The 13,270-nt window shown below is 39.9% G+C and overlaps 1 protein-coding gene across 3 annotated transcripts in view; it reads left to right on the top strand.

Annotated features, from left to right (window-relative positions):
• FARP1 (FERM, ARH/RhoGEF and pleckstrin domain protein 1) overlaps positions 1–13,270 on the top strand; it is a 339,566-nt gene that overhangs the window by 301,708 nt on the left and 24,588 nt on the right. For all 3 annotated transcript variants that reach the window (XM_043998981.1, XM_043998982.1, XM_043998983.1), the window contains exons 17-19: positions 3,183–3,264; positions 10,200–10,437; positions 11,738–11,868. In XM_043998981.1, coding sequence (XP_043854916.1) covers positions 3,183–3,264; positions 10,200–10,437; positions 11,738–11,868 — 451 coding nt within the window. The remainder of the gene's footprint in view (positions 1–3,182; positions 3,265–10,199; positions 10,438–11,737; positions 11,869–13,270) is intronic.

A 13,270-nucleotide genomic window follows, 5' to 3' on the forward strand; every position in this document is an offset into this window, starting at 1 on the left:
TCCCTGTTCTTTCCCTGCTCATTAATACCCTCCCTAAAATGAAATATTGAGAACTGAACCTATTACCTTAGATGTGGTCTGGTCACTGTCAAAATAGATAAGAGTAGTTTTCTGAATTTTAGCTATCTTTCTATATAATCTCAGAAGGTATGCCTCACTTGAAAACCTTGCATGCTTGTAGATGATTTAACAACTCACAAATGTTAATTAAGCAATGTCTTTTGGTACCATGACAATCTTATCAACATATGGCAGCTTTCGATGCCAAGTGGTTAGGCTGACGCAAAAACTTAACTTTCTAGTTAGTTAAGGGCTTAGATGTTCGTGGGTCATTTTTGAGTACTCATTTGCCTGGACTAGAATTGGGGGCCTTTGGTGTTAATTGAATGAAATGGAAATTAGAGTCTCATTATGGTAGAAAATTAGTAGATGCAAAGTTGGAGCTTGAGTTCAGAAGTTTTTCTTCCCATCAAAGGGCCAAGAGGTGGTAGTTTTGTCATCATCATTATTTTTATTTATTTTGTAAAGGAATAAAAGATGCTAAATTGAAGGTTCCTAGCTTCCCTGACTTCCTTGAAGCCTCAGGTAAAGTTATATCTTCTGCAAAAAGTCTTTCCAGACCCCATTTCATGGTAATGCTTTCCGTTTATTGTTTATCTCCAATTTATCCTGTATATATCTTGTTTGCTGCTTGTCCCTCCTGCTTCCTCAGACTGTGAGCTCCCTGAGTGCAGGAGTTGTCTTTTGTCTTTCTTTGCATCCCTCGTGTTTAGCACAGTGTATGGCACATAGTAGATACTTAATAAATGCCAGTTAGCTGAATAATCAAAGCAAAGGTTGTAAGGCAGCCTTCGTAAGCTTTTTAGTCCCCATCCATTTAATTAAGTGCAATCAACAAATTGCCAACAAATCTCAGCCATATCGATATATTGAAGCCCTCTGATAAACTTTTTGTTCTATCCAGATTTGAAGTAATGATAATTTTGGCCCCAAACCAGACAATGAATAAGTTACTACAGTTCTATGAAGTGGTAGGATTTATGTCCCCCAAAGTAAGAGGACAGTAGCAATTACAAGTCAAGATTTTTGTTCCTTACAGTAGCTATGGGGACTATAACTTATCTTCAGGAAAATATCACTGAGAACTTACCAAGTGATGTGGAGTCGAGGGAGACAGAAATTTGCTTTGTTATTGATTAATTGCAGTGCCAGGGTATACTGGAACTTGCTTAATGTTGTTTGTTCTCTTGGACCGCATCCAAGGGTATTAATTACTGAAGCATTGAAAGGATCTTATTTAAGTGTTTCACCTGTGAGGCAATTCAAAGACCAGGAATTCTGAAGAAGAAAGGGGTCATCTTTGTTGATTTTAGGAGCATGATGGTGATGTATTTCCTGCCCCCCCTTTTTGGTAACATCAATAAGATAAAAGTTATTGTCTTAAATTGTGAGAAGAAAGAAATGCTCTTGGAGGATGAATTTTCTTTAGAATCTTAGTTAAAAAGGAATGAAAAATAGAGAGGGGGAGACAGATAGGGTCTTCAGTAAACCTTGCTAAGGGAAGAGGATGAACGGGCCTGTTTCAAGCCTGGAAAGTATGTACTCTATCTTCAGAAGTTTCATGATAGAAGATATTTAATTAGTTAATGGGCTTTGGGGCTCTCCGTTGTTGCTGTGACATTATTTACTCAATATGCTTAGTTGGAGCCACCAAAATGAATAGCATGCCACTTACTCACTGCATGTTTATTTGCCTGTGACCCACAAGCTAGTGTAATTTATGAGATGAACTTATTGTTTCTGACCAACAAGATTTCTCTTACCCCCTTATAAACTGCCCTTGGTTTGTTTAATTAAGCATGGGAGTGTACCCTACCATCAGGCTCCTTCTCCCTTCCCCAGGAGAAATGCTTGATGGATTAAAGATTAAATAACTACAATTCTAGGTGCACCGAATGTTGTTCAGCTTGACTTCAGCTGAAATGGGAGCCATTGTGTTCTATTGTTTGAAAGCTATTAGATACCACACCTTTGAGATACACAGTCTGAGGTTTCCCATTGATTTGTGTTCTGTATTGCACCATTGTATTTTAGCGGACAACCCACCTCAGACATCAAGCGTAGAAACACACATCTAAAGTTTACTTATACATCACTTGAGAGTTGGTTTGGGTGTGTGGCCTTTGATTGACAGTGAGAAAATTTCTCTTTAAAAAATCTGGCTATGACAGTCCTTTCCGGGTACATTTCATGTAAACTTATACACCCATGTGTACCCCCTCTAGCTCGGGAAATTGAATTGTTAACCCTACCCTTGTTTCTCACAATGGTATGTCATTCAATTGCCTGTTGCTCCATTAAACTTCCCTGTGATTTTCTAGACCAAAATATTTGACTTTGGCCATAACTCTCCGCTCTCTCTTTCTCTATTCCCTTAAGAGAATATATTTTCTTGAGGACAATGACTGTCTTGCTTTTATATTTGTACCCCTAGGGCTTATCCCAATGCCTAGCATAATAAAGTAAGCACTTAATTTTTTTTCATTCATTCATTCATTAATTCTTCAAGCATAGTATATTTACAGTGTATATATTGACCCCTTCCTCTCTATCTCTCTTAAAACTGATATCAAACTTATAAGTTTTTTTCTGTGTCTGGTTTTCCCATCTCTGACTGTGCAGATTTTTATTTTAAGGATTTTATTTTTCTCTTCCTAGGCTTTGCTGACTACCTCTGTCTAATATAGATAAATAGATCTTTAAGGCAAGGCCTTCTCCTTTGTGTCTTCAGCCCTATAAAGTGCTGTGTGCACTTGTGTTCGTCTATAAATAGCAAGTCATCAGAAGCCAGGATTTCAGCTACTAGTTGTTAAAAATGGCACTTAGACTTCTGTAGGGACTCTGAAATTATCCATGTGTTAACATGAAAAACGATGTTGGAATTAATGGTATTAGAAGTGTTTCTTTACTATCTCACACACACACACAAAAGTTTCTTCCGTATCTCATCCAAACTAGACTGTGTACTCTAAAAGTAATCAAAGTCAGAGAACATGGATGAAATCTTATGACATTTGAAAAATAAAAAAAGCCTCTTGGTCTTTTTGTGAAGTAACGGCATATTTACTGTGATGTTGGTCAAACCGGGCAATAATTAAAATTCCCTTTGCCTTTGCTCCTAGGGAAGGCCGCTCAAATGCACACATCAAAGGAGATTACCAAAGAATTGGTGATGTCATGCTGAAGAACATTCAAGGCATGAAGGTAAGCCAGGTGGCAGCCTCCTAGTCCTGGGTTGTTCTCCCAAGTAAAGGGAGTCCACTCTTTGCCTTTGTGCAAGCCCTAAATGACCACACCAGCAGTGAAAAGAGGGAGAGAATTTGGAACTCAAAATTTGAAGGAAAAAAAAAAAGAATGTTAAAATTGTATTTATGTAATTGGGGGGAAAAAATTAAATGTTAAATTCTCTAAAAGAAATGCCTCCCTGGAGTTGAAACTTCTCTAATATTTGATAACATCAGAGGTACTATAGCAATTGTGTACAGCAAGCATTTCTTTTTTTTTTTTTTTTTTAGTGAGGCAGTTGGGGTTAAGTGACTTTCCCAGGGTCACACAGCTAGTAAGTGTTAAGTGTCTGAGGCCGGATTTGAACTCAGGTCCTCCTGACTCCAGGGCCAGTGCTCTATCCACTGCGCTACCTAGCTGCCCCTACAGCAAGCATTTCTTGATTTTTCAGGCCTGAATTTCTAGGGGATTTTTTTTTTAACATAAAGCTATGAAGGAGGGTATTTCAGCAAATCAATTTTAAAATATATTTTAAAAAATTTTTTTTAATTTTTGGTGAGGCACTTGGGGTTAAGTGACTTGCCAAGGGTCACACAGCTAGTAATTGTTACGTGTCTGAGGCTGGATTTGAACTCAGGTCCTCCTGAATCCAGGGCCAGTGCTCTATCCACTACACCACCTAGCTGCCCTTAAGCAAATCATTTTTCAAACCAAGAAATCTCTTTGAAGGGATGCAGAAAACATGAGGCCTGTCTTAGGAAGCTGTTTTTGTACCTTTTTAAAAGAAGGATTCTGAGAGGCAGAATGCCATGGTGGGTAAAACAGCTGACTTTAGAGTCAGGACAACCTGTATTCATGTCATACTTTTTTTTTTTTTTTGAGGGGCAATGGGGATTAAGTGACTTGCCTAGGATCACACAGCTAGTAAGTGTTAAGTGTCTGAGGCCGGATTTGAACTCAGGTCCTCCTGAATCCAGGGCCAGTGCTTTATCCAGTGCTCCACCTAGCTGCCCCCCATGTCATACTTTTAACAGAAATCAGCTGTGTCACCATGCACAAGTCATTTAATTCCTGGGGGAGCCAGTGAATTTGTTAACACCTAGTTGCCTGGTACATTCCCATTTAAGAGAAATCACATGCAGACTAAAAACAAAACAGAAAAACATACAGAAAAAGGGAAAGTGTCTATGTGTGCATTATCAAAACATGGTAATATTACTGAAAACATAGAACAAAACAGTTGCTTGGTATTTTGTATACTAAACATTTGGGCAGTAAGGTGGATGGGCCCCCGGGCCTGGAGTCAAGAAGCCTTGTTTTCCTGAGTTCCAATCTGGCCTCAGACACTAGCTGGATGACCCTGGGCAAATCACTTCACCCTCTTTGCCTCAGTTTCCTCATCTGTAAAAGGAGCTGAAGAAGAAAATGGCAAACCACTCCAGTCTCTTTGCCAAGAAAACCTCCAATGGGGTCATAAAAACTCAGACATCACCAAGAAATGGCTGAACAACAACATACTAAACAATTGATTTGTTGACTGTGTGATTTGTTCATCATTATGTTGACATTTTCTTTAATGAGTGTTTTAGTATTGCCTAGACAAGACCCAACTCTGAACTCGGGGGCATATGGAAAATCATAATCAATTTGATCATTTACATTCAAGATAGAGAACATTTTACACCTTAGTAACTTGATTTCCTCATCTGTAAAACAGATAATATTAATCACCATCTAGAACAGTGAATGGCACATAGTAGGTGCTTAATTATTGTTTATTGGCCCCATTTCTCTGTCTTCAATTCAATCATGTTCAGGTACTTCATGTCAGTCCATGGCCTCCATGTGTCACCTGCCCTCCTGTCTGTGTTTGGACCCCACATGTCTGTGTGCACATTTATTCTTCCTCTGAATACTGAATACATATAAGTTTATGTTCTATTAATTTTTAAAACAGCAACCAATTTCTTGCAACTGAACTTTAGTTTTAGGTGGTCTTCAAGCTATTAAATTTTATTTACAAATTCAGTAAATTCAAATTTTCTCTTCATGAATATAAAGGTCTATAAGTATTTAAAATGTGCAGTCTTCATCCTTTTTGATCTCTCTACTGCTTTTGGCATAGTTGCCTACGTGGTCTCATGGATACCCTCTCCTCTTTCAGCTTTCATGATACTGTTCTTCCCCTTCCTGTCCAATCACTCCCCTGTTCAAAAATCATCAATAACTGCATGTTGCCTCTAGAACAAAACACGGATGCCTCTGATTTGTTTTGTTTTGTTTTTTTGGTTTTTTTTGCGGGGCAATGAGGATTAAGTGACTTGCCCAGGGTCACACTGTTTTAGAAGCCCTTCCTCATTTGGTATTTCATCTCCCACCTCTTTCTCTCCAGTGTTATCCTTTTTGTTGAATCTGCTCCTCCTGACTCCAACATTTTAGAATCTGTGACTTCTTAAGTGAATGGTTGCTGTCTGTAAATTCTAGCTAGTCTGTCTAAAAAATCTAATGAGTGGTCGCCAATAAATTAGAAGCTTTATCAAGAGTTTAGACTTTTAAGCATTTATTAAGGAGCATAAAAATTTGGTGAAGAGAGAGAGAGGCCTAGATGCCTACATCTATCAATCTCAGGGAGCCAGCATCTCCAGCTCCACTCTCCACGAGGTCCTGATGAATGAGAGAGTGCCTCAGCCCTTCTTCGTCCCACAAGCCTCCTGTCTAAATCGGAAACATCCCATCCACACACATATACAGCTCCAAGTTAATTGGCTGGTAGCTTTGATCGACAGTACCCATGAGCAAATGTCACTTCCTGACGCCAAGGAACTGACCTTCCAAGCCACATGGCTTGCCCTCAGACGCCTTCTCCTCATGGCGGAGCTTTCCTACAGTAACTCTTCAGCAGGTGGCATCACTCCAATTGTCACATAAGTCTCATTGAGGTACCCATGGAAGCCATTTCTGGTCCCTTTAATTGTTAGTGTTTTTTTCCTTTAATTATATGGTATTGATTTACACTATGTAAACATTCAGTCCCCCAAGTATAACGATAGCTTCATGAGGGAACTGGGTTTTTCTTTTGTCTTTGTATCTCCAGTGCCTAACTTAGCACCTTATATATGAAGTGCTTCCTAAATGCTTTAGAATTAAAGTAAAAGCAAACTTTTTCCATCCCAGTTGGCTGGATACTGTCAGAGAGCATAACTTTTAGGAGCAAGTAAAATGCTTAAGTAGGCCAAGAGGGTGGAATTTAATAAACTATTTGTCTAGGACAATAAAAATTATCCTTGAGGCTTGAATTAATGCACTTACCAAAGAGCTAAGCTTAGTCGTGGACATGATTTAGGGGTAAGTATTTTTTTATAGCAATGCATTATGGTAGAAAGAGCATTGAACTAGGAATCAAAAGACTTGGTTGCTAGCTCCAGGTTTGCGTTGTGGCAATTTAACTTGGACCTATCACTTAACTTCTGTGTATCTCAGTTTTCTCATCTGTCAAATGACGGGGATGGGCAAGACAAGCTTTGATGTCTCTTCCAGATTTAACATTCTGTACTTATGTGTCTCATGTGAAGTTTGGAGCATTCAGTGAGAAGAAAATTGTTGAGAGTCTTTCATTCTCCCTTTTTTTTCTTTTCAAAGACATTGGTTGGAATATTGTATTGATGACATCATTAATTAATAATTCGTATTATAGTATTTCTTGTTATTTGGTCATTTCAGTCATGTCCAATTCTGTGACCCCACTTGGGGTTTTCTTGGCAAAAATATTGGAGTGGTTTGACATTTCCTTCTCCAGCTCATTTTACAGATGAGGAAACTGAGGCAAACAGGATTAAGTGACTTGCCCAGGGTCATATAGCTAGTAAGTATCTGAGGCTGGATTTAAACTTAGGTCTTCCTGACTCCATGCCCAGAGCTCTATCCACTGCACCACCTAGCTGCACGATTATAGTATTATTAGCAATTAAATAATATGCCCTGTTTCTTCTTTTACTAATTAGTAAGTGATGCTCTTATTTTTGGTGTGATATAGTAAGAGACTGGGACTGAAAGTCAGCTAAAATGAATTTGGGTCCTTACTCTGCCATTGATTTGCTGTGTAACCTTAGTCAAGTCATTTCACTTTTCTGAGGCTCTTTCCTATTTTCTGATCTGTACAGTTTAGCCATTTAGACTACAAGATCTTTTAAGGTTTCTTTCAACTTCAAATACTGTGATAAACCTGCATATGATATCCGAGGATATGGTCGATTTGTGGTGATAAAAGAATTCCTGCTAAATAGGTTTCTCAGGCAAAGATGAAATGCTTATGTCATGATTATAGCATAAAGCACGCAGATCCGTGTGTTCAGACTAACTTGTTTCTTTTCCATTTCTCAAGTTTGTCTCCCATCCTCTTTTGCTCTGTTTGTGCCTTCGTCCTCACATCCGCCTCTTTCCAGCGCCATTTATATATCTGCTTTCTGGGTTCCCTATTTCTTGTCCTCTTCTTCAGCCTTTCCTCTTTTTCCTTTTTCTACTCAGAAAGCTTGCTATAAATCTCATTATCCTTGCTCTCCAGTCTTCTTTGGCAACCTTGGTGGTTGAACTTTTCAAACTCTTAAGATTTTAAGCCTCTGTGCCTACTTTAACTCACATCTTATACCACCGAGTACCAGCCCATGAGCCATTCAATGTTCAGCGTACGCTGGGTCTCCCTCGCCTTGTCCTGTGCTATCTTCCTACTCTCCCTTTCTTTATCTTTCTTCCCAGGTACTTTTCTCCCTTTTACAGCTAGCTGCCTTCCTGGCTACTTCCAGCATTTCACTCTCATACCAAGTGCTGACATTCAGTCCCTATCAGATCTCTTTTCTTCCAGACCAAACCAGGCCTCTTAAAGGGCCGCAAGAACTGTAATGGTTTCCATTTATAACCCCGCCCCCATAGACAGACAGACAGACACACACACACACAGAAGCACACACTCCCCTCCTTCTCTATGCAGTACATCTTCAGCCTAGGCACTTGATGTGCCATTCTGTAAGCGTTCCTTGTTGCTTTGGCATTTCAAATGAGTGTTTACAGCATGGAGAGCAGTGCAAGCAAAATAAAAATAAATAAAGAAATTTTCCAAGTGGCACTTTGGAAACATTTTTGGTTGTTTTGTTTGTTTTTTAAATCATACAGTTTTGGGGTTTTTTTGTTTGTTTGTTTTTAGTGAGGCAGTTGGGGTTAAGTGACTTGCCCAGGGTCACACAGCTAGTAAGTGTTAAGTGTCTGAGGCCGAATTTGAACTCAGGTACTCCTGACTCCAGGGCTGGTGCTCTATCCACTCCGCCACCTAGCTGCCCCTAAATCATACAGTTTAAAAAAAAAAAGTCAGCAAGGTGCAGTGAAATGAATGATGTATTTGAAGTCAGTGGACCTGGGTTCGAATCCTAGCTCTACCGCTAGCTGTCTGTGTGATCAAGGGCAAACTACTTCATGTCCCCAGGGACCTCAGCAGCCTGACCCTGTGAAGGAAAGTCTTCAGAAGCCAGTTTCCTAATGACAGGCTTGTACTAGAATTCTGATAGGATATACCAGCCTGCACAGCATTACATTGCAGAATGACCAGTGTCATTTTTACATCTTTGGTTTATTTTGGACCAGAACTGCGGCTTTTATTTGTTCTGGAAAATACCTGATGAGGAAACTCTCTTTTCTACTTCTGATCAGTACCTAATCCGCACATTGCAGTCTTAAAGAGGCACTTGGGACACAGAGAGGTTGAGTCATTTGCCCAGAGTCAGTACTTGAGCCCAGGTCATTGTGATCAAAGACCACCCCTCTATCAATCTATTCCATTCTACCTCTAGACAGCATTAATACAGTAGAACCAAAGCCCGCTGCAGCCAACTGCCCATCTTTTTTTTTTTTTTTTTTTGCAGGGCAATGAGGGTTAAATAACTTGTCCAGGGTCACACAGCTAGTAAGTGTCAAGTGTTTGAAGTCAAATTTGAACTCAGGTCCTCCTGAATCCAGGGCTGGCACTTTATCCATCTTTAACAGTGTTCCATATGGAACCCACTGTGCCCTGGTATCGTTGTTTAGCCTAAAGTTAGGATTACCACAAACTTATTAAAAATATAGAAGGAGTACACCTCTGTCATTTCCCTACCTCCTCTCCCACACCATCCCTTGCACATACTTATAGGAATGACGTAGTGAATGTCTTATTATTAGCCTTCTATTTTGAGGGGGGCTGTTGCTAGCCTGTGGGCAAGGGAGGATATTGACATTATTCAGGGAGCTTTGCCAGTTGAGTACATTGGCTGGGCTATCTTTGCTGATGTTATTTTTATTATGCTATATTTATTGTGTGTCCTTTCTGTTTTAGCCACACTACACAATGTAGAAAAATAGCCAGTCCCTACACTCAAGATCTGCTTAATTATTTTCCAAGAGATATATACATTTAATACCATCATTATTTTTTTGAACTTAAGTAGAACATTTTATTAATTCAAAACCTTTTTTTAAAAAAAAACCAAAGTATAATATGGGTACAAAATTATGATGTCATGTTTTAAGTGAATGTCTTATTTATCTTTTTTGTTGTTCAGTTGTGTGCAACTCTTTGTGACCCCCATTTGGGGTTTTCTTGGCAAAGTTGCTGAAGTGGTTTGCCATTTCTTTCTTCAACTCATTTTCTAGATGAGGAAACTGAGGCAAACAGGTTTAAGTCACCCAGCTAGTAAGTGTGTAAAGCCAGATTTGAACTCGGGTCCTCCTGAACTCTATCCACTGCACCACCTAGCTGCTCCATTTATCTTTGTACCTCCCCCAATATTTCAAATAATGGACAGGTACCATATTGATCCAAATACAAACTGCATTTTTACAAACATCATATCTGTTTCTTCCCCATCTACCTTTTTTTTCTCTTCTCTAAGCAATTGACAAGTCATCTGTGGAAGCACAATGAAGCTTTGGTAGAGTTGGAAAATGGAATCAAGAACTCTCGCAGACTGGAGAGCTTCTGTCGAGACTTTGAGTTGCAGAAAGTCTGCTATTTGCCCCTCAACACCTTCCTCCTTCGGCCTTTGCACAGGCTGATGCACTATAAGCAGATAATGGAGAGGCTGTGCAAACATTACCCCCCGAACCACTCGGATTTCAGGGACTGCAGAGGTAAGTAGAACACTGGATGGGTTCAGGTTTTGTGGATTTTAATGCTATATCTGCAATTTTGTTAACTCACAAATTGATACCTAGAGGGACTTTTATGTCAGTAATGACATTCTGGGAAAAGTGTGAAGTGGTGGATTGTCTCTATGTTACTAACTCTGAAGTTTAAAAGGTGATGAGAGCAGCTAGGTGGCGCAGTGGATAAAGCACCAGCCCTGGATTCAGGAGGACCTGAGTTCAAATCTGAGCTCAAACACTTGACACTTACTAGCTGTGTGACCCTGGGCAAGTCACTTAACCCTCACTGCCCTGCCCCCCCCCCTCCCAAATAAGTGATGGCACTGGGTTTTCTCTGTGATGTTTTGTTTTCTTCTAATGCTGTTGATATAAATGGAAAATGTTCATGAGTTTTGTTTTTTTTCCAGAGAAGGAGTTAACTCATGCTCCTCCTAACCTGGAAAACTAGATTGCAGTGGTTTGAAAGCAATATGCTGCTGGCAAGAATCTTTTCCCCAGAGTCTGACAGGGAATGTAATCCCTGGTTTGGCCTACCCTTAACCTTCCCTTAGTCTTGGGGAACTTTTGATTTAATGCCTTTGAAGTATTTTCTTTTTTCTTTTTTTTTCTCATAGATTTAGGACTAAAAGGCCACCCTGTTCAGGTATAGCTTAGATCAGAAAGTGTCTGAGGTCCTTTCCAAATGTGAGATTCCGTAACTAAGGAGACCTGGGTTTTTGCCCTGGTTCTACCAGTAGACTGTTACCATGGGCGAATGAGTTCTCTTTTCCAGGCATCACTTACCTTATCTATAAAATGATCGCCCTTCTAGTCACATCCATCTGAGAATAAGCTTAGTTAAATTCAGAGAAGCTCCATTCAGAATGACACGGGATGGTGCATTTCTCAGTTACATTAACTTTCAAAGATCTTTTGTATCCTGGTGACAAAATCTATAAGCACTTTCATTTGGTCCTTTCTCTTTACTGCCACAAGGTTACTATCTTTGAAGGCCAATTGTACCCCATGGAACTAAGAGTAAAGGGATTGTTTATATGTGTCAAATGCTGTTGGGAAACCAAAACAAGCAAACTAACACTGGAAGTAAATCACTACGTTTTTATTATCCTGGTGTCTCTGAGGGAAGTGGTGCTATTAAGCTTTAGCAAGATGGTTTCTGACATCAACATCCTAGAGGGTTTTATCCCGAAGCTTGAACTGGAGGCGGGGGGGGGGGGGGGGGGGGGTCCAACAGCCCCTGTGTCTCATAAATACTCAGCGCTTTCTTTCCTTTTTATTTTATTAGCTGCGCTGGCAGAGATTACAGAAATGGTGGCACAGCTCCATGGTACCATGATAAAGATGGAGAATTTCCAGAAGCTACATGAACTCAAGAAAGATCTGATTGGCATTGACAATCTTGTGATCCCAGGAAGGGTAAGTAGGACAGGTCAGTGGGTGGTGCCCATGGGCAAAGCAGAAGGTGAGATCCACCTGCTTTCATCTTGAATCAGTTTGTGTCTGAGAAGCAGACAGGCAGATAGACAATGCAGTGGATAGAACGCTGAACTTGGAATCAGGAAAACCGTAGTTCAAATGCAGCCTCAGACACTACCAGATCCCTTAACCTGGATCAAAGGAGATCACATTTTGCAAGCCTTAAAATTCCATACCAGCAATCCTCAGAGATACTGTGAGTTTAGTTCCAGACCTCCACAGTAAAGTGAATATTGCAGTTAAGTGAGTCACATGAATTTTTTGCTTTCCCAGTGCATATAAAAGTTATGTTGACATTATACTGTAGTTTATTAAGTGTGCAATAGTATTATATCTAAAAAAACAATGTATATAACTAAATTTTTAAAACACTTTATTGCTTAAAAATTGATAACCATCATCTGAATCTTCAGTGAGTCATAATCTTTTTGCTGGTGGATGATCTTGCCTCAATGTTGATGGCTCCTGAATGATCTGAGTGGCAGTGACTGAAGTTCAGAGTGGCTGCCACAACTTCTTTTTTCTTTTCTTTTTTTTTTTTTTGGTGGGCCAATGAGGGTTAAGTGACTTGCTTAGGGTCATAAAGCTAGTGAAAGTGTCTGAGGCCGGGTTTGAACTCAGGTCCTCCTGACTCCAGGACCGGTGCTCTATTCACTGGGCCACCTAGCTGCCCCCTGTTGTTTTATTTTAAGAAATTGCTGTGGGAATGTCTTCCCTCTAGGGTTTTTCCTTTTACCCCCAACATGCCCGGGAAAATGCTATGAAGATCATGATGCGCTTAGCACGGGGGGCAGCTAGGTGGTGCAGTGGATAAAGCACTGGCTCTGGATTCAGGAGGCCCTGAGTTCAAATCTGGCCTCAGACACTGGATACTTAACTAGCTGTGTGACCTTGGGCAAGTCACTTAACCCTCACTTGCCCCATCAAAAAAACCCCAAACAAACAAACAAACAAAAAAATGATGCACTTAACACAGTATCTGACACATAGTAGGTACTTAATACACTTAATATATGTTTATGGATGGATGGATGGATGCCATGACTTGATTTGAAGGAGAATGATAGCAGCCCTTTAATTCTTGTCTAATAGTTTGCTTATCTCCTGAGGGTGTCTTTTTTTTTTTCCTTCCCTCACAAGCTGCTCAAGAATCAAATGCCAGCTCATGTTTCTGGAAATGAGGCAAGCTCATTTCTGTCATTTTGCATTCATCTAACCAGAATCCTCCAGCAGCCCAGAGCTACATGTTGACATCTTTGAATGAAGCAAAGCCAAGGTAGAGAGAATCACACTAACTTAAAGGGAAATTCACAAACCTATTATAGCCTATTTAAAAAAAAAA

This window comes from Dromiciops gliroides, chromosome 3 (assembly GCF_019393635.1).
Source record: "Dromiciops gliroides isolate mDroGli1 chromosome 3, mDroGli1.pri, whole genome shotgun sequence".
In the NCBI taxonomy this organism is placed as follows: domain Eukaryota; kingdom Metazoa; phylum Chordata; class Mammalia; order Microbiotheria; family Microbiotheriidae; genus Dromiciops; species Dromiciops gliroides.